Source organism: Catharus ustulatus, chromosome 1 (genome assembly GCF_009819885.2).
Source record: "Catharus ustulatus isolate bCatUst1 chromosome 1, bCatUst1.pri.v2, whole genome shotgun sequence".
In the NCBI taxonomy this organism is placed as follows: Eukaryota; Metazoa; Chordata; class Aves; order Passeriformes; family Turdidae; genus Catharus; species Catharus ustulatus.
Genome location: NC_046221.1, coordinates 155608196 through 155634071, shown reverse-complemented (window position 1 = coordinate 155634071; position 25876 = coordinate 155608196). Strand labels below are relative to the sequence as shown.

The following is a 25876-nucleotide window of genomic DNA, read 5'->3' as shown; positions in this document are numbered from 1 at the left end:
AGCCCCTCCATTCATTCCAGATAAATGCAATCTTCTGAAATATATTAAAAAAATTAAAAATCCACTTCCTTTGAGAATGGCAGGAAGTTCCTAACGCAAGACCAAATAAATGAGTCACCCCCCATCTATGCTTTTGCTGAAGCAGCTAAACCTGCCAAAAGCAGTTTCCAAACTGGAAATAAGTACTTAAGTGGGGATATGAATAATACCAGGCAAATCTCTGGCAAAGGCATGTGAATCTTCAGGCTAGTGTTATTTATTTATATTTTTAATTGAGGTTAATGCCCTTGGTTCAAAGCTGCATTGAATAATTTTTGGAAGCACAACCGATCTGAATGGCCACATGTCAGCATCATCCAGCAATCCAAAGACAACAACAAAAGGCTACAGTAGAATAAAATTCCCAGTGGATGGGGTGTGGTATTTGATGGGTCACACAGGGAATTCTTTTAACATGAACCAGCAAACATCAAGTATATTTTTCATAAAACATGTAGCTTAATCCAAAATTATCCCTCCTGTATTGTTAGTGAGAACAAGGGAACACCCAGTTTCTTTTGCAGTGACTAATAATATTACCACTGCTTAAATGTAAACAGTGTACAGAGATCTTTCTAAACAAACGCATAATATTTTTTGCAAAATGTAGCACTGTACTCCCACTGTATTTAACTCTTTTTTTCTGTCTTTGTTGCTGCAGCACAACCACCGAAATTTCCTGAATTAATGCTGGCATGGCAAGAAATATAATGTCAAGGGAAAGAGGAATAATCTCAGAATTAAAATCTGTTTCCATAGCATTGAAATTGATGGAATTGACACTCTTTGGTGGACTTTGGCTCAGGTCTCTATTCTGGTGGTTCTTCATTTGCACTACACTCTTTTCCCTGGAGCCTTGTTAGCATTGATTAGTTAATGGCTTTAAAGTGCTATTTAAATGCTGAAATATTTCAGCCAGACACTGGGACACATAGGCAGGTTTCTGCTCAGCACATGTGATTAGTCTTTCACTAGCACGGAATTATGGTCTTTCATTCTTTGGTTGTGTGGATACCTACAACAACCCAATTTAGTAAAATAAAGTGAAACAGTAAACCAAGGATTTGTTGGTTTACTCTTAAATAACTTGAAGACCTGTGCTGTGATCTCAAGTGAAAGCACCAGCAGCACTGGAGAGTTTTCAGGTTCATTTGCACAGCCTGTTTGCTGGCAGGGGAATGGAGATCTGTGTCAGACAGCCACCCCTCCAGAGATGCTATTCTCTAAAGGACAAGTGCATGCCAGCTGCACAGAGCTGGTTTATTAAACGAAATAATATTTACAGTAGAAGTACCCATTAGGATTTCAGAGGGCCCACATGGGTGGCAGCTTGTATTGTCTCCCCAGCACAGTGGTTCCTAAAGTACACACGTCTGTACACGTACAGCTCCTGCTGCAGGAGCCATTCAGCTGCTGTGGGAATGCAGTGAGAGCAGTCCTGCAGCCCAGCACGGCCTGAAAACTCACTGAGGCTGTGTTGGTGCACTGTCAGCAGTGACACTGGCAAATTAAGCCTGGAAATTCCTGTTTTGCCAACCTGTCCTCCGTGCAGACTTTTTCAAGCGGAGGGGAGTGATGTTCCCCAAGCTTTCAGCTGCGCTCCTTTCTGGCACAGGTCAGAATTTGGATCTCTGAGTACAAACTTTAGCAATTACATCTTCACACAGTAAAATACTTCCTAACTTTTAGAATTACTTTGTTTTCTTTAGCAATCCACCAATCTGTCAAAAGTGGCTGTAAACCACCATGTTATTCTCTGCCACAACTAGCAAAATAGCTGGGAAGAGTGCATGAACTAATTAAGCCTCTGTTTGGATGCACAGATTACCAGACTTTCCAAGCAAGTACTCCTTGAGACTTCTACCTGCCTGTCTTCAGCATTTTTGAAGGTCCAACACTGCATATGATCTAAATAACAAACAAACTGCAAGCCAAAGCAAAAGAAAACATTTCAGTTTTCCAGTCCATTCCAAGCTCATGACTTGTTTTTTAACTGCAAAAGTCTGCATCTAGTGACCAGAGAATAGTTTGTTCCATCTGAATCTCTGAAGCTTTGAGCCCCTTTTCAGCCCCTTCCCCAAAAAAGCAGCCAAGCACAGCACACTGAAGAACTGCTTGAGGATGGGCCAAATCATACAGTTCAGACGCTGCCCCAGATCTGTTTTCTGAAGGACTGAATGTTTTTGAGCTAGGATATTGTTTCATGATCAGATGAAGGAAGGATTAATCTGCTGGAAAATTAGTCAAGCCCATGTTCTCGTTCTAGCTAGCATTTGCACTTGTTCCATAACTTTGGTACACTGAGCTAGACAGATCTTCCATAACAAACACAGCATGCCAGTGACCAGATGACATAATTTTGAACATATGACTTCAAAATAGGCTCAGCTGCAAATTAAATTATTTGTGATGGTTTCATTGGTTTCCTGGCATCACAGTTTAAAACTATTACGAAAAAGATTAGGTCTTTTATCATTCAAAAAACAAAGTAAGCACATACAGAACAGTGCTGTCTTAGGATGACAAATACTCTCTTGGGTTGTTCAGAAATAGTTTTCATCCTTGCAGACATTAATCAGTCAAAGAGAAGAGAGCAAGGCATTTCCTTTATTCTACACTTGGTAATACTTCAGAGTTATTGCTGCACAACATGATCTCCCATAACTGTGTGGTGAAAAAGGAACCAGACTTGGGTTCTACTCCCAAAGGCAGCAGTTTCTGACTCAGGTGCAGAATTTGACTTAGGAGGAGAGAAGCTCATATGCATTTGAACAGAAACAAGCTTTTGTAGACTCAATAACCTTATTATATAGCTGAGAAAACAGGGGCTGGGAGTTTAACATAGCTTCAGTTTGAGGAATTTCTGATTTCCTCTTCAGGCCACCTCACAAGGGGGAATGACAACATGTTGTGGATTTCATGTGTTTGGGTCACAGTAACATGCCAGAAGAGTGAAGTTTGTTGAGTGAAATCACACACTTGGGGGGAAGAGTGTTTTACAGAAAAGTCACAGAAAAAGCAGCTCAGGCCGTGACAGTTTAACCCGCCTCTTGGCGGAGGGCTACACACAGAGCTGTGCATACAGAGATACTCTTTGCTCAGCAGGCAAGGGCCTCTTTTTTGGAATAAACTATTAGCTGTGCTTCTTGCCAAAGGGCTGCTCACTGGGAAACTCACTCGCAGCACCCTCTGCACCCTCTGAACTTCACCAGAAACGTGCAAAGGCATTTTCTCCCTCCTGCAATCACAGTTCCTTCCTAGTGGTCATTTTAATGCGTGAGCACAATATTTTGCAACTCTGGTAAACAGATTTTATATCTATATAGAAGTAGGTCCGCAGGACTTTGACCACCTGTGCCAGGACCCCGCTGTCGCCATCGTCGGCTCAGCCTGTCCCGAGGCTGCTGCTCAGCCCCGGGCAAGCCCTCGCACACATCCCCATCCCCTTCTCCTCGGCGAGCCCCGGCTCTCGCCGCTCCAGCCCGCCCGGGAATGCGGGGGCAGCGCGGCCAGCAGGAGGGACCCGGCTGTGCGGGTGGGCGTCGGGGTCCCTGCTGTCACCCGGGGTCCCTCCTGTCACCGGGATCACTACTGTCACCGGGGTCCCTGCTATCACCGGGGTCCCTGCTGTCACCCGGGTCCCTGCTGTCACCGGGGTCCCTGCTATACCCGGGGTCCCTGCTGTCACCGGGGTCCCTGCTGTCACCCAGGGTCCCTGCTCTCACCGGGGTCCCTGCTCTCACCGGAGTCCCTGCTCTCACCGGAGTCCCTGCTATACCCAGGGTCCCCGTTGTCACCAGGGTCCCTGCTGACACCGCACACGACGGCCGGCGGGCCGAGCGGCTCAGTCGGAGCGGGCGGAGCCCGGGCCAGCGGCGGCACCGCCCGCGGGCGGCGCTCGGGCTATAAATGAACCCGCGGCCGCAGCCGCGCTCCGAGCGTGGGGCGGCGGCGCTGGAGCGGGACTGCGGGAGCGCGGCAGGTAAGGGAGCTCTGCCCATCCCTCCATCCATCTCTCCATCCATTCACTCACCCCCTCCAGCGCGCATCCCTCCTCCCCCTGCTCCTTTCTCTCCAAGCTGCTCCCCCTGCTCTCCCTTGAAGCAGGGTTTTGCCGGGGCTCTCGGAGGGGCAGCGCTCCCCGGGATGCCGCTGCCGAGGGATCCCGGCACGGAACGGGCTGTGCCGGACAGCTGTGCGGCCAAGGCACGCACTTTCTCTGCGGGAATTGGGCACTGGTGCTCGCTGGCGTTTGTGGCTCTCGCAGCTCTGTGCTGGGTCTGGAGCTGAGCTGTCCCTCGGTTCTCCCAGGGCGGCTGTCATCGTGTGTCGCGACAGGCGCAGCTCCCCCCGTGCTCCGAGCCCTCGAGGGGAGGCGCAGCCACGCTCTGGGCTCCCTGGAATGAGGGATTTCACTTCTGCTAAGGAGGTTTTGGTTGATGCTTTTCGTCGTGGCTCAGTTTTTCTCTGAAGCACTTGCGAGGTGGCATTGCTCACTGCACAAACATCACAGTGCCCTGTTTAGCATCTACGTTATTTTGATAATTTTCTTTCTGTGATTTAAATAAGAACTGTATTTTGCACCTAGAAAATGCAATTGTAATGACATGGAAAACAAAGACAACCTGAAGCTTTCTTTCCAGGTTTTCTGCATGGTGTTTTGAATGTTTTGGTTTTTTTCTGGCTTTTTATCAACTTTTTTCGTGTGTATTCGAGTGTGTCAAAGATACACAGCTGCTGCAAAACTCACTGCTGAGGGCAAGCTGTGGAAGTAATCTGTGAGGAGGAGCTATCGAGTGCTTCAGGTAAACATCAGAGACGCCTGCCTTGCTGTTCTCAGCCTTGGCTCTTACAGGTGTCATTTACACCAAAACTTCAGCATCAAGCAGTGCACTTTGAACTTGACTCTGGGAACATGTTTGATGGTTGTTTTTTGTGTTTTGATTTTTTTTTGGTTTTGTTTGTTTTTGGTTTTTTGTTTTGATTTGTTTGCTTTGGGGTTTTTGTGGGGCTTTTTTTTTGATTTGGTATTTTTGTGAGAGGTTTTCTTATGTGGATTTTTTGTTGTTTGTTTTAATTTTGTGGTCCTTTTAACAAGACTCTAATGTAGTTTGACATAGAATGACTGTGTTTTTATCACAAGTACTTGAGTAAACAGCAGGCAGCTAATGCTGTGGGGTGTTCTGTGCACAGCAAGAATTTAATGACTTTGGATGAAATGCTGAAGTTTGGAGTAGAAGCAGCACAAATAGTGATTTTTTTTTTTTTAAAGGCATGTACAGTTCCCAGGGTACTAATGAGTCCCAGGCCCTCAAAGAAGAGTAACTCATGAATATGTTGAGGAGGAACTGGTGTTTGTTTTGATATGGGAAATGCAGAAGCAGTGAAAGCAGGTTTTAATGTAGTAATGCAAGACTCCTTAGGGTTTGGTTTTTATACCTAATATTTTTCAGTGAAAATTCAACAGATGCCATAGCAATAATGGTTTGGGGACCTGGAGGCCTCAGCTTCTGAATCTGAGCTCCTTGTGTAGCAGATAACTGAATGTGTTTGATTTCAACTTTGAAAACTTTGAACAGGAATGTCTACAATTACTGAACTGAGAAATCACAGAATGGTTTTTGTTGAAAGATTATCTAGTTCAATCCTCCTGCCGTGGACAAGGACACCTTCCACTGGACCAGGTTGCCCAAAGCCCCATCCAGCCTGGCCTTGAACACTTTCAGGGATGAAGCATCCACAGCTTCTCTGGGCAGCCTGTGCCAGAGCCTCAGCACCCTCACAGTGAAGAATTTCTTCCCAATATCTTGCTAAAATGGATAAATCTTTCAGTTTAAGGCCATTCCCACTTGTCCTGTCAATGCATGCTCTTGTAAAAGATGAGCTCTTCCCCTGATAAGAGGCACTGTGATGTGGCTGACCTTGAACCTGGCTGGGGAAGAAGGGATTTCATTTGTTCCCCTTGGAAAGGAGGATTTGAGTACTTATTTCCTGCATTCCTTGGCCTTTTTACCAAGATGACAGCAAGATAGAGATGTCAAAGCATCAGGTGTCCACAGAACTAGACAACAGCCAAGGAAGTGTCACCCTGTGCTGAGGGGGGGCTGCTGCATGCACTGCCTGCGTTTGGGAATCAGCACCTGGGCTACCAGAAATCAAACTCCTAAGGTGTTCAGTTTGTGCCTTCTACAATGGCTTTTAAGAAACTCTTGACAAAGCAAAAGGAACACCAAAACTGTGACAGACCAGCTGGGTATTCCCCTGTTGTCTTTCCTCCAGTGGGAGGTACTCTGCTCTTTGGATATTCCTTTTTGGACTATGAAAACTACATGGGGAGATTACAGGGCACCTTTTGCAACACTTTGACTAGGGAACCTGGTCCTTAGAGGTAGTTAGAAGGCAATTAAGTAATTTGCTCTTGTATTTCAGGTGAGATTAGCAGTCAAGTGTTGGGAGCAAAAAATCTTTGATTCAGACTTTTAAGCCTAAGTGATTAATTTCTTTGAAGTGCAGCATGAATCTTTTCATGAGCAGCTTAAGAGATTTTGACAAACTTCTAGCTTCCCACAGAAAATACTGTTTTTTCACTTAACCTCTTTAGAGTACAAAACATAGAACATATATGTAATGAGACATTTCCTGCTTTTATTGTCCCAAAATAGACAAAGAGTAAAAGAAATGATACAGAATTGAAGTTGGCTTGAAGCTCTTCAGAATGAACATGAGCAGAAACTGTGAAACTCTCAAAAAATAATAAAAATTCTAATTGTGGTGGATCAGCAATGTTTGCATCATGTGCACAGCTGGAAGCTTAGGGCAGCAAAAGCCTGTTTGCTGTCAGGGAGGAGAGCAGAGCCTGGGGAAGCAGTGGCCTGGATCAGTTCAGTCACAGCAATACACAACATGAGTGACTTTCTCTAACTGCTCTGGTTTGACCACTTGAAAGGAAAACTTTCCAAAATACAGGAAATGCAACTGCTTAGCATTAACAAGGATGAAATACTGGTTCTGGAGATGAAGTAAGACTTCCAGATGACTATTTAACTCTAACTTTCGTGTTCAGTCACAGCACCTAGAAATACAGAAGTACGGAAGACCAAATTTTTCCTGTCATTGTTTTGTTAAAAAGATCACACTGCACTTACAGACTGCCCTTGGCTTCAGCTGCAGGTGTGAATTTGAATGGTTACCTAAGCAGGATGGTGCTGTCCTTGAGACACCACTTAGGTGGGGCTGATCTCCAGTTTCAGCAGGTGATAATAAAATCATAAAGGGCTTGGGTTGGAAGGGACACTAAAAACCATCTAGCTCCAACCCCTCTGCCATGGGCAGGGATGCCACCCCCCTAGATCAGGTGGCTCAGGTCCAGGAGCAGCAGTTACCCCTCTGCCCTCTGTCAAAAGCTTTGTCCCAGAAGTCCCAAGTAAATTACTTGCTGCTGGGGAAAATATCCTGCAACTGTTTCAAAGATGAAGAGTAAGGCAAATCCATTTTCAGGCTCAGTGGTGTGTGTTCCCATGGATGACTAAAATCTGGGTTAGACATCTTGGAAATCAATGGCTGTGACTATAATGGCTATTGAACTGGGTGTTTCTATCAAATGGTGGCAGCTTTTTTCCCCATCTGTGTCACTTCCAGAGCCCTGGGTGACTTCAGTGAGGCACAGCCAGTGGGAGGTAATCCCTGCTGGTAATTTCCTTTGGCTGTGGTTTTTAAGCAGCAGTAAGGAGCCCTTCAGAGCTTTTCCTGAATGTGGTCATGTATCATTGAAGTGTTATGACATAATTAAACCCAGTAGTGATAGTCCATGTGAATTAATACCATTATTTAGCACTTAATCCAGAACAGCAAGTGTAGAGTACAAAAAGTAAAGCCTGAAATTGTCCACGTGTCAGATTGAATGTGCAAACTCCTATGTTGGATGATGAGTGTGATGAGTTTTAGTTTTGTCTCAGGGCTGCTGCAGGTTCAGGTCTATTTTGTGTCCAGCTGACAATGAGAGTGTTTCCTTTGGATAATGCCCAGAAGTTTGTCATCAGAGGGGGTGTTCTCCATGCAGAGGTGCTCTGGGTGTGCTTGCTGATGCACAGCTGGACTGCCTGTGCTGAGATTTTCCACAGCTGTATCTCTTTGTACTAAGCAGGATGTGTGTCAGTTTTGCAGCTCTTATTTTGTGTGGCTGATCACGTTTCCTATGTTTCTTTTGGGTTTGGGGCTACTTCCTTTCAGTTAGTTGTCAAAATTGTAATATATCTTTTTCATCTGACAAGTTTTTTCTCTTAGAAACTGGAAGTTAGTCAATATAGATCTTCCTTTTCAAGACTTTTTTCAAACTGGGTATTTGTTACTTTTCCAAGCCATCAACTGGCTGCTTCCTGCCTGACCTAAGTATAGCTTCAAAAGTATAGCTTTTTCAGCTTGTTTTCTACCATGGATGTGCAGGGCCAGTCTGCTAGACCTGTAGAGATGATGCAGAAATTAGTGGGAGCACCAAACATTAGGACTTAGTGCATCATAACCCAACTCACTGCAGAACAATCTTTCCATTTGCTTTCAACCGTTCCTTGGGTTGGTAGCTTTTTATTTTGTTTTGTGTGTGGTTTTTCTGTCATAGCCATTTCACCACTCTTACAACCTGACTTTAAGAAATTCTGAATTTTAGGAAGCACAAACTAATAAGGATCTTAAACTCTAATGCCATCATGAAGACTCTGTAGGTGGAGGCAGTGGTATTCAGAACAAAAAAGTGGTAATATCTGGTACTGTGTTTCCTGGTAGGTATAAGCTGTGATGGAAAAGCAATCAGCAAAGTAGGATGTAACTTTCAAAGGAACTTTTATTTGTGAACACAGTAAACAGACATCCAGATGGGAAATGCGCTGTTAAAGGAAGGAAAGATTACTCTTGCTGTGGGTTTTTGGGTTATTTCCTTCAGGAAGCTTGTGTGCACCTTGTCCAACTAATGATGTCATTTTCCTGCTGCCATGGAGTGCTCTAAACATGCTTGCATGTACTGTAACATATCCCTGCTAAATTTAAAGATTTATTTTTATCCTTGGACAAAGTTGTGGCATTTTGGGCTATGGGACTAATTATGCAGTAGAAGCACTGCAGAATTTTTATGATGACCTTTTATATTTTCTTTCCTAGATGATTCAGTTTAAGAGCATCACATTTTTTCCTATGTGAAACACTATGAATTTTATTAAGTTGTACATATAATCAAAATGCTATATAAAAGCTTGGACATGTAATTCCAACCCTTCTTGTAAACACAGCCTGGAAAGTGATAACAAAGTTCTCTGCCTGTGATAGGCACTAACCTGGAGTGTGGATGGGTAAGGCTTTGAAATAAGTCAGCTGAGGATGGTGAACTGCCTTTTGCCCACTTTGAAGGATTTTGAAAGGGCTTGTTTTGAGAAGCAAGGAGTATTCTGGTACTGGGTGGTGCTGGTCTAGACTCTCCCTCACCAGTCCCACCTGCTGTGGTACAGGCTGTGTGCTCAGCTCTTGGGAAGATCATGCTGTATATTTGGGTGCTGATGCTTGCAGGCGGTGGAAGAATTTTGCCCAGATGTAGTCCCAAGTAATTCAGCATGTGAAAATGCTTACATTTGGGTAATTTATAAAGGGACTTGCTTGGGAAGAATGAAAGATGTGTCTTAACACAATGGGCATTTGTGCAGAGTTTGAGTTCAGATTAAGCTCTAAAGTTCATCCTAGAAAAAGGAACTGGCCTTGCATGGGAACAGAAAAATATCCATAAATTATACTTTTCTCCTCAACAAACAAGCAAAAATCCTCATGCACTCATCATGGAAAGCTTCAGCCTGGACACTTTGGCAGGGGTTGGAAAGAAAACTTGTCATAGCAATGACCAAGCAATTTTAATAGGTGGAACAAGCCATCTATGTACTCAGAAGCTGCAACCTGTATAGTACGACCTCATGAATAAATGTGAATTAAGAAATGTCATCAACATCAGCTGTAACACTTCAAGTCCTCATGATTGCTACATCAATGTGAAAATGTAAAACATAAAAAGAATCCATATATTCTTGTGAGGGTGCAACCTAGAAAGCCAGACATCATTCTTCATCTCTGAGTACGCTGTGAGCCGCTCCCTTCTGGAATAATCTCAGTCTGTTTTTGCCTCCAACTTTGACAGAACCACCCACTTGTTGAAGCGGCTGCAGCTGGGCAGCAGCTATGAGCTACTAAAGCATGGCAGACTGAGAATAGGAGGGGGCAGGGAGCCTGTCCTGACACTGCTGAGCTGCAACAACAATAGCTCTTTTCTTGTCTGTTTAGACCGTAATCTTTGTGGCAGAAGCAGGCTCTTCCATGTTATGAAATATTTAATCCATCTCTGCCCCCTCTTTCCATCTCTGTTATTTCCTCTGCCCCCCAAAGCCCAGCCCAACACCCCAGTGCAGAGCAGGTGTCAGGTCCTGTGTCAGTGCATCACCTTTAATCTCTGTTTGGAGCTTTGTGCCTGCTCAGTGTCAGGAGCAGTGGGATGGATGCAGAGGAGGGTGCTGGGGCAGTGGAAGGAGACAGGTTGAGAGTGGGTGAAGGAAACAAAGCCTGGGAAAGCAGCTGATTGTTGTTCATCCTTTCCACCCTCCAGTGCTGCCACCCATGGCCTGGAGCCCTTTAAAGCTAAAGCACAACAGTGGCACCAGTGTGAGTGGGCAAATCTGTCTTTTAGAGATCATCTGGTTCCACCCCTTCTTCCACTAGGCCAGGTTGCTCAAAGCCCCATCCAGCCTGTCCTTGAACACTTACACTGCATTATCAGACACAGCCACTTGTCACAGAGGTATGACCTGGGGCAGCTCAGGTGCCAGATGTTAAAGAAGCATGAATTTTTGAGAACTGCATTAGGATTTGTAATCTGTCCCTCATAGAGCTGTGATGTTGTATTGTAGGTAGTATTGGGGATTGCTACAATAGGAAAAAGCCCTAAGGCATTGAAATATTTCAATTTCCCTGCCAGCTAGGAAGAGATAGCTGCTCATTATATTGGGAGGGGGTGCACAGCAGGGGTGTCCAGCAAAGCAGCAATGGGGACAGCAGGCATGTCCTTTGGCCAGCTCACCAACCCTTCCCACAGCCAGCTTCTGCTCCTCTGAAACATGGGAGGACCTCAAGCTTTCTAAGGAACATTCTTCATCCCACAGAGAGAGGGTTGTGCAAGCTGGATTGCAACAGCTCCTTGCTCAACATCTTTGGGCAGACAGAAGGGCTGCTTCCAGCTGCCTGTGTTTTGGTGCTGCTGTCCCTGTGCAGCTGCCAGGGTGGCTCCTGTGTGTGCAGAGGGACCAGCCCTGCTCTCAGGAGCTGCCAGTTCCAGGGCTGTGTCCTGGCTGAGCTGTGTCCAGTGGGGCTGGGGCGATGCTGTGCCCCCAGCTGTGCCTTTGTGCTGGCTCAGCTGCTGGCTCTGGCCCTGCAGCTGTCTCCCTGTGCCTTCACCCAGCTGTCACTTGGCACAGGGCTCCAGGGCTTGGCTGAAAGGCTTTGGTTTCCTAATCAGATTGATTAGCACATAGCAGAAGTGTAAACTTAAAAGTGGTTAAAACTCAAGGCTCGTCTTGGTTTTTTGGCTTGAAAAAAAAATGTTATGCTACATTATCCTCCTATCAACCAACATTTGGTTTTCTTTTCTTGGATACCAGCTCTCATTTTCAACTAGAGCCTTCACAAAAACATGCTGGTGTAACTCACAAAGAGGGTTGAAAGAAAATAAAAGCAAAATGGTTAGGAAAAAAGTAATAAAATTGAGTATCAGCAGCATAGTGTGCATGAAGAGGGCTGGGTGATAGCAGCTCCCAGGACATCTATGAACTGGAGACCACCAGGCAGCATAACTGTTTCAGTTCCCTGATAATATTTGATTTACTTTGATTCCTGAGCTTTTCTCACCTGAAAGGTCAGGCTATTTAAAGGTTCTGCTTTCCTTTGTCTCAGGTTTTAACTTTTAGTTGCAAATTGAGATAATGTGTAACCAGAGGCTAAGGAAACCTAGAGAGTCCCAGGTAGCTGAGTGTCAACTTCTGACACTTCCTGCCCAAACTGTTTATTCAGATCCTACTTCACTGTCAAAAGTAATTTGCCTTTTTTTAAAGGGGAGGAACTGCTGTAAAACCTCTTTCATAATTTATTGTGTGGAACGATGTCAGAGGAAAGCAGTAACTGTGCACAAAGGACCTCGTGATACCAATGCCTGTAACAAAGAGTAGTTTAAACAGGGCAGAGTGGGGGCAGAAGCTTATGCATGAGCTGTTTGGATGCTTGCAAATGAATCATTTGATTCACAAACAGGAAGATTAAATTTGTCAACTTTGTTGTAAAATACCTGAGATGTAAACTGCACTTGAGATGCATTATGGCCCATAACTTCACATGGGTGCTATGAACTCTCTTGTCTCTGTTTAGTCTCTGCTTAGTGGAGACAAGTTTTTTAAAGCTTCCCTCCAGTTTGCAGTAATTATGTTTATGTTCAGCCAGTCAGACAAGTTTACAGCATTTACTGTTAATGACTGGAAGAGGTCTAACTGACTGTGGAAGGCTCAAAGGCTGTTTGAGTATCACAGTAACTTTCCTTCATTGTCAGAGGCCTGAGATGCTTGGCTTTTGTTTTGGTTTTTCTTTTTTTTATGAGGATATTTGCCAATCAACTTTTTCAGAGCTTCTGAGACATTTTTAACTCTCTCCATCCATGTCTCATCCTTGCATAATTGTTCTGGGAGCTGCTACAGGTGCACAGAACCTCTGCCATCCCTGTCCTTCCTACCTCCTTTGGTGACAGTGCTGAAGACACCCACAGCTTTCAAGGGATGAAGTGCAGAGTGATGTGACTGGCTTGGAAACACCTTTCACCTGTGGTCCTGGAGCACAAGTTTCACATGGTCCCTTTCTCTCCAAAGAGAACAACACCAGCTCTTGGGAGCTGGGGCTTCAGTGCCCACAACTGTTTCCCTCTTTAGCATTAGATGTCATGAGTATTTAATCCCACATGCAAAGTGATTGCTGTCCCTCCTGCTTGCTCAGCCTGTAGAGATGAAAATGCCATCAAGATGCTCTGGTTACCCTTCTACACACTTGTACTCAAAGGGAGAATAATCTCTGCTGCCAGTGTTCAAACAATCAATTTTGAGGAAATTGCCTTCTTTATGAAATGCTCAGGCAGGAGCCTTTTGCTGCTCTTTGTTTATAGCACATAAATAACAAACAGTTGGGTGTGAGGGCAGAGAAATCCTGCAGAACTGGTAGCAATGCCCCAGGCCCTTTATGGCTGTGAGGCCATTGTGCTTGACTGTGCACCCCATGTCACAAACTTGGACAGCCCTGCGTGAGCTTCAGAAACAGGGAGTGTGAAATGGGCACTCGTGGAACTTGTTTTCCTTCTGTGCTGGGAAGGAATTTGGTCACACACGTGCATATCACCTAGTTTTGGATATTGATGACTGCAGCACTGCTGGGTCTGGGGATGGCCTGTGGGTGCATTCTTAACCTCTTTGCTGGGATCTGTTATACAAAACCAGGCTGCACATTTATCCTGCACCTTCTGCTACCCAAACAAGGCTGCAGCAATGATTGTCCCTCCAGCAATGATACAGAGGGAGAGGGGGTTTATTCTGAAATTTTAATATCAAAATAATCAGGCTCCTGATAGAGATTCCTGTGCTACTAGCCTTGGTTGTGACAGGTGCTGCAGTGGGATTGGGCTGGAAGGGGCATAGAAAAGCCTCTAAATGAAATTAGTCAGCACAGTATTGCACAGATGTCTTCACCCTTCCTTACACCTTCCTTTCTTCCTAGAGTCTGATGCCTTTCCTACTACTTGGCAAAGGTAGATTAGTTTTAAAGCATTTTGCCACCTAAGAAGTGTCTTAAGCACTTAGTTTTCTCTTAGAAATATAACTATTCTAAAACTTAAACCACTGAGCAGCAATTGAAGCAGGTATCTGGGTACAGGGTGGTGGGTGTCACTGGGTGGAAGTGGCTTGTCCTGGAGAGGAGAACTTGGGACCTCTCAGCAGGCTGAATTGGCCAAGCAGAGTGAAAAAAAAAAAAGTTGTTTTTCTCCAAGTTGGCAACTTTACACTACTGCTTGCAGATATAAATGAACTTTGTCTTTGGAAGGCATCTGTGAGGCAAGTGCTTTGAAATGTGTATAAAGGGATGCTTGTATGGTTATCTATTTAGGAGAGTTATGCAGCTACGTTAGCTTTGAGCTGCCCTGTCACATCACAGAGGCCAGCACAAAGCACCTATTTAGAAAGTAGAAAATTTGTGCTGAACAAGGGTGGTACAAAACCACTTCCCCATCTTTCTCCTTGGAAAATAAGATGTTTTTTGCAGTGCTGTCAGATAGCAGGGCTTTGTTTGCCAGCTCTTCTGGACAAACGGCGTGTTGTTATCCTGCCTTAACGCAAGATTGCTGCTTGGTAGGAATGTTCCAGGTATTCCTGATGCACAGAAGGAACACCCAGAGCTTGGGAATGTCTGATCTGAAAACATTATGGCTCTAAGATGTGGTATCTTTCCAAAAGTGAGCACTTGGTGAAGGTAGGGCGTTTGTTCAGCAGACTTGGTGGCAGTCGTGCAATCTGCTGGTCAGCACTTCCTAAAGCGGCTCTTTCGGAAACATAGAGCAACGACTTTGAACTATTATGAAAACAGGATTGTTTTCAAGGCTATAAAAAGCACCCATCTTGTTCTTTTTTGGCACAGTTTTTTCACTCATTTGTAGTCAAGAGCTCTGAGTCCCTGAAAATCTGAAAGTACCCCATGTAAACATCTCTATTCCAAAAACAGTGGCTGTGGCTTTGTTCCCTGAACCACTTCTTACTGGAAAACTGCAGGGGACCTGACTTCTTATTCTCCTCACCTATGGAAAACCACAGAAAAATCTCCTGCACGTCTAATCCCTATTGCAGAATTAGGTGCAATATGAAGATATTTGTATTAACAGAACTTGCTGAATTAAAAAAAAAAACTCTTAGTTGCAATTGCATACGGACATTTCAACCTCCAAATATTGCAACAACATTTCTTATTCCTCTCTGCCATGCCCAATGGCTCGCTGTGTAGTTTCTCAAAATTTTGCAAGCTTTTTCCCAGCTTCTTCTTTTTGATTAAAATTTATAATGGACAAAACATAATGGAAAATGTGGAGAAAAGGATGAATCAGTGCCACCTGAATATCCTGACTATTTAAGTACTTCTGATGTCATCTTGTAAATTTGAAATACAAAGCACTGACAGTGGTGTTAGTTTTGGTCCTCTCTTCATGCCTCAACTGGTGGTGTAAAATATTAATGAAAAATTTCTCTGAACTTAAAATCCACAATCTGATTTTTACTAAAAATCTCCCCAGTTGCATAACTAGCAATACAAATTCCTGAAATCCAAAGCCATTTGAATGTGGATGGACACCCATGTCTGATTGTGTCCCTTCATGGCTTTCTGCAGCATCCAGCTGTTCTGCAAACTCACCAGAGCATCTTTGCCCAGGGACAAGTGCATTGAGTTAACCCATGGGGCAGAGTGAAAAATAATGTTACTGCCACTGCCTGGATGCTCCTGGGGCTTCGCAGCCCTCCCTGAGCCATCAGGTCATTTATGAAGACAGCATGATGGGCTTAAATCAGATTTAATTCAGGACACAGGGAATCATGCTTTAAAGAATCAATGTTTATTGTGTTTGTGTTCTGTAGTTCTATGCTTATCTTCAGAAAATAATTAAAATGTGTTCGGATATGCTTAATAACTCTTGAATATGTTTCAGGCTTTTGACTTGCTTTGAGTATACTTACTCATATGTTTTACTTGAGACCATTCTAAAATTTTCTTAAAAATTAAATATTTAATTTGTTTTATAACAGTGTAAATAGACAAAATTGGAGATTTAGTAAAGATGCCCAAACCCCACATGATATGCATTTCTCCAGCAGGCTAAAGGATGTGTAATAAGAAGACTTTGACTTCTGTATTTGCTGCTGCAGCTGTTCTAGGATCTCTTTTGAGAACTGTTTCTCAAAAACAGTTCATTAGAGCCTCTCAGGGAACAGCCCTCTGACTCTGTACTTTATCTTTGTCACGGCAGTGAGAAGATGCTGTTCTTGGCTCCCAGTGAGGACCAATGCAGAAGGGGCTCTGCACCTGAGCCATGACCTGTGGCTCTGTTTGCCTTGGCAATCCTCTCTAGGGTTTGCTGTGTCTGCTCCCAGTTAGGCTTCCTGCAGCTGAGGGCTGGACATCACAGTGCCAGTCCTGTCCAAGAGCAGGATGCAGCAGTCTTGTTCCTTCCTTTGACAGTTTGGAAAATAGCATTATTGCATGAACCTTGCTGGTGTCCACTTAAGGGAATATCTGATTCTTAGCCTGTCCTGAAGAATGGAATCAGTCTGATGATAAAATGCTGCTATTGTGTGTCCAGTTTGATTTTTCTCACCATAAAAATCTGGGGGATAGTGAGGGAGCCTTGCATACACTGAAAAAAAAAAGTATTCAGCAACAACTGTTCAAGCAAATTTCAGTAGGTAGTTGTGTAGATTTGGCTATGCTATTTTTCAGCCGTGGGATGACAGTTTCCATGGTTCTCTGTTGTCCCTGCCCTGTTTCCTTCAGCATTCCCTGCTTTGAAGCTGCCAAACTTCTGTTTGATCTTGCAGCCTTAATATTTCTTTAATCTCAAATTGTGCAGGAGTGTGTATATAAATAAACCAGGGAGGCATTTTACAAGAGATTTATAACCCTCTTGCAGAGGTCTTTTAAACTATAACCTGAAAGAGTGGGTCATTGTGGGGGGCTGGGTGGAGCAGGATCTTTACTTGTTCCTGTATTTGATCTTTGATGCAAGCTGAGAACAAATCTCTTTTCCTCTTTGCAGATATCAGCTACTGACCATGTCAACAGAGTTCCAGGATGCTCACCTTGCAGAGGTGAAACCTCTGGTGGAGAAGGAGGAGGTAATTATTTTAAAGCTTTTTAGAACTTGTGTTTTCTGTCAGGATTGCTTTTGGAACTGCACCTGTGTTCTTAGGTTATTTTGAACATATTGTATGGAAGAAGAAAAGCTGGAGATGGAATAAGAATAGTTCATTTGGCTGTTTTTTTAAAATAATGCAAAACTGACCCTAATTATTCATTCTTGCTTGGTTTTGTTCTTTTAATATGATGGTGAGACTTTTTTCTTCTCTGAATAATGATAGCTCTTTAGTGATGCCAATTGGGCAATCTCATATACATTCCTTTACAGGTACATATTTCTCAATGTAAAGACAGACTTTGCTCTGTCAGCTGCCTCTCACAGAGAGCCTTTACATTTGCTTTGGGCACAGCTGAGTCCAGAGGTAGAGCTGAGCCCTTCTTGTCCGCTCTGAGTGCACTGAGCCATGAGTTTCAGCCAGCTGGGTGTGTACAGCCCACAGCCTGTTGCAGTCACTGGAATTGCAGCACAGAAACATCCCAGCTTTTTTTTTTTTAACCTTGTTATACTGCTTTCCACTTTTTATTGGACTTTTTTTAAAAAAAACAAAAACAACATCTGGTTTCAGTGGCTACCTGACTCTTCAGTGGCAGCCATACTGTGTCCTTTGGTATGTTCATGGCAAAAAATTCACTATAATATCCAAAGAAACATCTCAACATTTTCTTGAAACAAAACTACAATTTTTCACTTGTTCCTAATGACTTTTCTTGACAATTATGTATATAAATGTGTTGGGATTTTTCCTGATCTTATACACTAAGATTCATTACTCTATCTGCTACTTTCTATTTTATTCCCTCCCTCTTTTATGTAAACACTTCAGAAAATAATTTCCACTTGTGACTCCAGTGAAATGGCTAGAGAAACTTCAAACACAGCTCCTTTGCCAAGGACATTTCATGAAAGCAGAGCTTGTTTGGATACCACTGAATGCAGCACTCAAACTTTCAGAAACTAAGCCCCCTTTTTTAATGGCCATATTGTTCAGAACTACCAAAGCAAAGGAGATTCTAAGCAGAAGTCCTGTTGCTACTGAAATATCTTTGCTTGAAAGTTAAGAAATAGCTTAAAATAGTGATTAACTTCCTATGTTTCAGTAGCACATAAGTCAAAAGTTGGAATCTTGACAATGAGCCCTATATGCTTTTATTCATGATGTTACCTTGAATTTTGTCTGCATGGGGGAAACTAGGAGCTTGATTTCCTCTGTGACCATTTTAACTTCGTTGAGGGATGTTAATGTATTTTGAGAAAGTGGAAAATGCTGCCCTGAAGGATGCTCAGCACATATTGAGATGAGCAGTGGAGCTGGTTTTGAGTGGGTTATTGGGTGAGGCTCTCTGGAGTTGTGTCCTGGCTTGTTATGCTTGGATTTCTTCTCTTATGGCCAAGTCTTTGTTCCTGAGCAGTGATCATCCTTATTTCATATCCTGTTGGTTCAGATGCCAAATATACTTATTCCTTTCAGCTCTGGGTCCCACTGGAACAACAGTGGCTGAAATGCTGTGTTTAAAAGGTCATGAGATCAACAATACAGTAAGAGTAGTTGCACAATTGCACACTCTAGCTAAGCTAAGGCTTTGCAAAATTATTCCTGCTCAATTAGATCTTAGGTAGTTGTTTGCATGTCCAAGACTGTGCCTAATTGCCTAAAAATCCCAGCTGTGAGAATTATAGGTCACACTGCAGTACTTTGAGGGTCCCCTAAGAAAGCAGCTATGGTGCTTCTGACATCTGTCCTTAATTTACCTGGGCTTCTGAGGCTGAGTGACCTCCTTGCCAGGATTCTAATCTTCCCTTTTTATTTCAATATTATTTTTCTAGCTTTGGCCTCTTGTTGTACTTTCCAGCATAAAGTGTTTGCTTGGCTGCTCTTCCCTCTGTTTTCAGCCCTGCAGTGGAAATAAGAGTTTGACTCCTTTCTTCTCCCTTAAAAAAGGAGGTAACTACAAGACACTTCCTCCTTGGAAGCTATAAGCCTTTTAGGCTGTTGGAGGTGGGAGGTTGTCACCTAACTCCTTTCCTGGTGCACACCTATGGCAAGTGCAGGAGGTTGTCAGTAGCAGCTATGGCAGGTGACAGGTTGGAATGTGTCCAACCAAACACTGCAAAGACTAATTTTGGCCAGAATAAGACCCTTCCCACCTTCCACATCCTAAAACCAAGTCCCAGTGATGACTGCTTAACTGAGTTGCAAGTGTTCAGTGCATTCTTGAGCAGGGACTTCCCATCCTCAACAGGTCTGAGGCTGTCCCATGGCTACAATAAGTGATGCAGAAAAGTTCAGTTTTCCTGCTCCTTGTGACTATATTGCTCAGATTTAACAATAACTGGGGATGCATCAGCTTCATTCATTTTGCTGGTCTGTAATCTATTGTTTTTACTGCTTTCATTTCTCCGTGAAGGTTAGTGGGTTTAAAAGCTCTTGGGTGAATTTTGATGCTCATCACAAGAGCTTTCATTGAATGGACAGAGAGCTCTCAGTTGCAGAACTGGGGGGCTAGAACACATAACCAAGCATAGATTTCCATAGCTGCAAGTTGCTTCCATTAATGCTTTCAAATCTCTTCACAGGCTATCACTCGCCTCCTTCCAGACTTCGATGTTCAGGCAAGTAAAGCTTTTATTTTTTTTTTATTTTATTTCTTTTCCTTTTTTGCACGAGGGGAGATTGCATTGACATTTGAGAAAACAGCAAGATGTGACCAGAAGGGACTGCCTGCTTGCCAGGAACGCTGCTACTGTGGGAGAGGGGTCTGAATGGGCTGTGCTGTAGCCATGTGAAGGGAACTACAGGGGGCCTTTTCAGACTGGGGCTGAGAAAGTTTCAGTCAAAGGGGGTGGCTGGTTTGCAAGCAGTTCTATTCTTGCTAAGAGAATGAGAATCTTCAGCAGTGGTAGTGAAAACAATATATTCCCCTCCCACATGGACACACACTTTCCCCAGTTAATTTGCTTTCATTAGCAGTGTGCATGCACTTCCTCAGAGGAAACATTCCTCTGGATGTATCCCATTATACTGTTGAAATTTTCCAAAATATTCCTGGAACCTGTGGGGTGGTGGAAGGTGCTAAGCAATCAGTATTATCAGTAACAGGAGTGATGGTATTTCTATATTTTTGTTCAGAGACAGAACATACAGGTTTAGGGCATGCCTGTAGGTGACATGGTGGCTCTGCACTTGACCCAGTGTCACGATTTTGAGAGATTACTTGGTCACTCTCCTGGCTCCCCTTATTTTATTGCTCTTTGGGCTTTTGACTGAGAAGTTTGTCCTTGCTGGTTCTTAGCTGTGACTGTGAGCTGGAATGGAGATCAGGGAGCGTGTACCTGCTTTGATGAGCTGTGTGAGAGGTGTTTTCCCACTGCTGAGGACAAGGATTATGTACTGGGAGAAGAGGCTCACTGGGTGCTCATTTTTATCAAGGTGTGTAGAAATGGAAGCAGATTGTGCAGAGCTAGAGAAAGTGATTAAATTGTTCTGGTCTCCATTTAGGTCCTTGAAGGACATAAAACTCTTTTCTGCTTTATTGCATGTTGTGCTTTATTAGCACCTGTCTATATATTTTTATCCCATCTTGTGTCAATTGCTTAAAAACTCCAGCACAAATTCAAGTCTTTTCCTTGGAAACCAAGTGAGACAACTCTTTTGGATTTTTTTTTCTCATCTTTCAATGGTTCTTTATTCTATAGCAAATCTGTAGTTTACACTAATCCTGCATCTTCCCCCTCATTTTTTTTTCTAATGAAATCTACTGCCTGAAGTCTTGATAAATGTAAGTTAAGATTGTCACCATACAGCTCCTTGCAGGACTGTGCATGGCATGGGAGAAGATTTCTGTTTGGCTCCAGACTGATCACTTGGTCTAAATAAATTGAATCCCAGATTAAATCTGCTAACAAGAATACTACAGTATTTTGATTAAGAATCCAGAAGTGACCTGTATTTCATTTCTATTCTTGGAATAAATTGCTTGGTTTGTAAACCATGTGTATATATAGATTTTTTTTTTTTAACTTGCAAGATCAAATTCTCTAAGCGTTTTTGCTTTTTCTCCATGTTTTGGATTAACTGTCACTAATCCAGAGCAGTGGTTCTTGTCATTTAGCCCTGTCCTGCCAGCTCTTACTTTTTTTAATGATCTATCTTTGTTAAGAGTTTAATCTTTAGTTGTTCTAGTTCAAGAAAAATGTGGAAGAACAGTGTCAATGCATTTTGTTAAGAATTGTGGCTGCAAAGGAGACTTAGCCTTGGTCCTTAAGGCCACAATCACCCTCCCTGTGTTTCTTCAAGTTCTTTTGTGGTTGATTTGTGGAAAAAGTGGCTTGGAACTGCTATGAGATATTTGATTGCTTAGTTCATTAGAGAAGTTCATGTGTGGCCCTAGAGGACTGAGGTCACTCAGGACTGAGGCTGAAGCTGAAGTGTGCTCTTAGTGAGCAACCTCTGCCATGAACTACTTGGGAAGAGGCTGGACCTGGCCAGGGAAGGAAGTTTTTGGTGCTTGGCAGGATGGAGCTTCTTATTTAATGCCTGTGTATGGATGTGGGTGACCCCCATATCCACTGCAAGTTCCTCCATCCTTCTGGGAACAAGTTAAACACTGTTCAGTTAATGATTTTGTTTCTGCCACTAGTGAAAGAACTGTCTGTGAGGTGCTCTCCTTCCAAGAGTAAATTTTACCTAGTTACTCAGATTTGGAAGAAAATAGATTCTTACTTCACATGCAGTTCTAGGCAGACTGGAGTTAAACACAGCTTTCCATTTTTAAAGTAAGCTACTGTATAGTGGTATCTTGCCCTTCTGAAGGCACAGGTTGCAAAATGTGCTTGTTTATTCTCTGGAGGAAAATCTTTGTGAAGTTACCAGGGGATGGCCCAAACAAGAGATGAAAGAACTGACAGCTGTGAGCTGCCTCTAGTCAGCAATTTGTCTGTTACTATGTGTGTCTGTGGCACCCACCTGAAAATTGAAGTAAAGGTCTCCTGTGTCTCAAGAAGAGGAGTGCTCCTGGCCAAACCTGTTTTAGGATAATTGAGGATAAACCAGTGCAGGGCACTGTGCCCTGGGTGGCTTTGCTGTCTTTGTGCCAAGCACATTTTAATTGCATTTCCAGTTTGAGGTAGGTGTATTCTCCAGCTGAGCAGCTTTGGAGGAATGGAGCCCTGGCTCCTGATCACTGTGCTCATTCATCCCCCAGCTCTGTGTTTGTCCATCAGGACTCTTTCTCTGTAACTCAGCAGAACTTGGAGCTGAGTGGCAGCTGTAGGGGGCAGAGATGAGGTTGTCCCTTGCAGTTCATGGCTGGTGGCCATCTGTGTCCATGGGCACAGAGATCAGCTTTGCTTTGCTTCCCCCTTCCCTCCTGCTGGGGAGAAGGGAAGAGCTGCCCTGCAAGGGGAGGTGAATCCCTGCTGTGTCAGGAGGGCTGGGATGCCCACTGGCACTGTGGATGTGCTTTGGGGCGTTGCTGTGAGGATTTCCTCATGCTTTGGGATGCTGAAGGGAAGGGCTGGGGGTGGTTTTGTACTCAGCAGAGCAGGGTGACCCTGTGCTAATCGGACTAGGAAGAATCCCTGGGCAGAGCTGTCGCAGTAACCTGCGTCAGTTCCTGCAGCAAAGTTTTTGTTCTTGGCTTCCACCTTAGCAGGGTCACTTACATTTACATCTGAAGTCATCATCCTTATTAAATGTACCTGACTCCCAACCTGATTTGGGGAACTTTTTTCTTAATATTGCTAATTTAGAATAGAAATGTAACCAAAAAAAAAAAAAAGTGCAAGTGTGGGCATTGGGGCTTTAGGAAAAGGCAAGCATAAGATAAATTGAAATTCTATTCTAGAGTAAAAGCAGCTAGGCAGAAAATGCTAAATACCTTCAGGGCAAAGGAAGTTTGAAACTCAATACAGAAATGCACATTAAAAGCTCAAATATTTTTGATCTCCCAGAAACTGAAAAAGAAAAATGAAAAAATAGCTTATGCAGGTATTACTATAAAAAAGTTCTTAAGTAATACAAATTTAAAATATACTATCTCCTAGAAATTTTAAAGCTATTTAAGTCTTCTTTAAGAGTTCTGAAGCTTTTCCCTCAGCTCTAAGGAAAGAGAAGGGAGGTGTATCTAACAGTCATAATGTTATGAATTAAAATAAAAGCATGAGATTGTAATTGAGGATTAAGTATATTTGAAAGCTTTAAAATAATCTTGATGGAATGCAGTATTTTACTTAAAATATAAAACATGATGTATTTAGCACAATGTTCAGTGTGCATGTGCAGTTTTCCTTTTTACATATCTTTAGATATTTTGCATAGTTTGATATTCAGATATTTTTTAGATATCTGAGTTATTTTGCTTGCCTATTCTGTACTTCAGAAAACAACTTGTTCATAAACATGTTTCTCAATCCATATCTCACCCAGGGTCGAGAGGGGAAGGAATAAATGAGCTCTCCTGTGTGATAACAGATTGTCTTCCCCTTCTAACCTCATAAAAAATAAAAAGGTCACTTGAAGCAAAAATAAAATTTATTTTAGAATCTATCAGCTCCTCCAAACTGAGATAACTTCCCTTAAATTACACATAATGAAAAAATTCTGTGAATTCTGTACTGAAAGTATTTTTATGTGTTTGGTGCACTGTGATAAGACTGCACCTCTGTTAAAGTGAGACATGTGAACAGATGGTGTGTTTGTCTTTATCCTTCTATCGGATTAGTGTACCTTGGATTTTTTTTCCAAGATAGTGTTTTAATACAAATCAGTTGGTGAAGAGCCTCTTACTATAATGTTGATGTTGATTGGGATGTGCTGCCATCTGTTTTCAGTGCTCTGCATTTTGAAAACATCCATCCCTACATCACGTAGACAAATCTCTTGATCTTTAATAGGATCAATAGGGATGTGAAGTTGTTGATGTCACCAAACAAACTGGTTTGAATTGATTGTTTTTCAGAACCTTGTGTGCGTTCCCCATTAAGAATTTGTGCTACAGGAAAATAGCACAACCCTATTGAATTAGGGAGTCTCAGAGTGACAATAATGAGGAATTGAGCCAATTGTTAAACTGTGTATGCCAGTTACTGGGAGCATGGTCACCTATTGTCTCTGTACTATTTTTAGCTGACACTGAGTTTGAACTAGACTTGGGTTTCCAGTTCCGGAAGAGTTAGCAGTGGCTGTTAGTGGGATGTGCAGGTTCAAGGGTTTGGTTCTATCCACCATGAACAGACTTTTGTGCACGGAGGAGGATGATCCTGCAAAGAAAACATGTTCTGGATTTTCACTGTTGTTACTGGAAAGCTCTAGCAATAGAAATCTGATTATATGAAATGCCTATTAGTCTCTAACAGAGGAGAAAATAATTTCAATATTCCACACTCAGCAGGAGGTGTGTTACACAATAATGTTTACTCTCATTGCAGTGCTGAGGTTGCCAAATTGTTATTATTTTAATTAGCTAAGCATAAGAGTAGAATGTGGAAAACATTAAATGCCATCATTATTAATTTCAGCTATTAATAATTGCTATGTACTGGCACTGCAAGTCTCTTCAGGAGTATGGTATAATGACAGTACCCAAATATATATTAATGATACAGAATGTTATTGAGGCCCAGAGCAGTCTGATTTAGTGGGTGGCACCCCTGCCCACAGCAGCAAGTTGGAATTAGATGATCTTGAGCATCCCCTCCAACCCAAGCCTTTCAATGTTTTGATAGTATATGTTATTGACATACCTAATGTATAATGTAAAATACTGTATTTTCCACCAAAAGCTGAACTTAGTGACATTAGTATGGTGATGTAGGAATCCTTTAAACTAAATGTTGCTTATCTACTTTGGAAATACTGAATATCAAACATTTAAAAGACCTTGTTGGGTTTTTTTTCAGAATTATTGTGACACTATTTTTTCAGTTTTTTACATTTACTGGAAACTTTAATCCTGGCTTTTAGGAGAGAACTCAATTCTGATTTAATTTAGCATAAGTTTGAGGTGTTCAGCATTTCAGATAACAAAACATGAAATGAAGCTAAACTCTAAAAATCTGATGGAAACAGCAACCTGAAAGACTGCTAAAATCCCAGGTTTGAGATTTGGCACTTTGTACATTGTGTGGCAAGGACTTAGTTCACCTTTGATGTCTGACCTCTGTTGAGTACATTCTTCCCCTGGTCAAACCTGGCTCAAATCCTATTTAAGAGTGACATCCTCGTGAATTAGTCTGTTTTGGTTTCCCCAGCTGGGCATGATGGGAGTCATAAGCCTATGTAGGAGAGCAGCTTGTCTATATAACCCAGTTCCCTGCTGGGACAGATAAAAACCTGCCACCCGTCCTCTCTTTGACTCGCTGGATTTGTCACCCTGTTTTGCCTAAGGATGGTCCTAGATGTGGAAGATACAGCTTACCTGATAAGTAATGCAGTGAGTATGCAGAGGAATGAGTCTCCAAGGAGATGTAGAAACTGAAAATTAGAGTTCTGATGGAGTATAGTTCAGATAGCTTAACTTGTCCTGTGTACAAGGGGGATAGATCTTGATTCACTGCCTCAATTGTAACTTAAAACTGATGTAATTGTGTAACTAAAAGGAAAATAGATGAAATGTAGAATGGTGTTGCCTAGAATCCGTATTTGTGCAGTGTGTACAAAATGTGCAGCGCATTCCTTGTACAGAATTAAGGAGCTGAGATTTAGACTGAATTATTACCTCAGATATCAGAAGGTAATCAAACCTGCTTAAAAGGTTTTTGCAGAGGCTGTACACATCTGAGTTCTACAAATTTTTGATAAATTTGAATTTAACTTGGACTTCGCCTCTGAGTGTTGCT

At 42.8% G+C, this 25876-nt stretch overlaps 1 protein-coding gene across 2 annotated transcripts in view; it reads left to right on the top strand.

The window, feature by feature from the left end:
• Positions 1-3937: 3937 nt before the first annotated feature.
• NDRG1 (N-myc downstream regulated 1) overlaps positions 3938-25876 on the top strand; it is a 39310-nt gene continuing 17371 nt past the window's right edge. For both annotated transcript variants that reach the window (XM_033063402.1, XM_033063394.1), the window contains exons 1-3: positions 3938-4021; positions 16940-17018; positions 19616-19651. In XM_033063402.1, the coding sequence (XP_032919293.1) occupies positions 16956-17018; positions 19616-19651 (99 nt within the window). In that variant the 5' untranslated portion in view covers positions 3938-4021; positions 16940-16955. The remainder of the gene's footprint in view (positions 4022-16939; positions 17019-19615; positions 19652-25876) is intronic.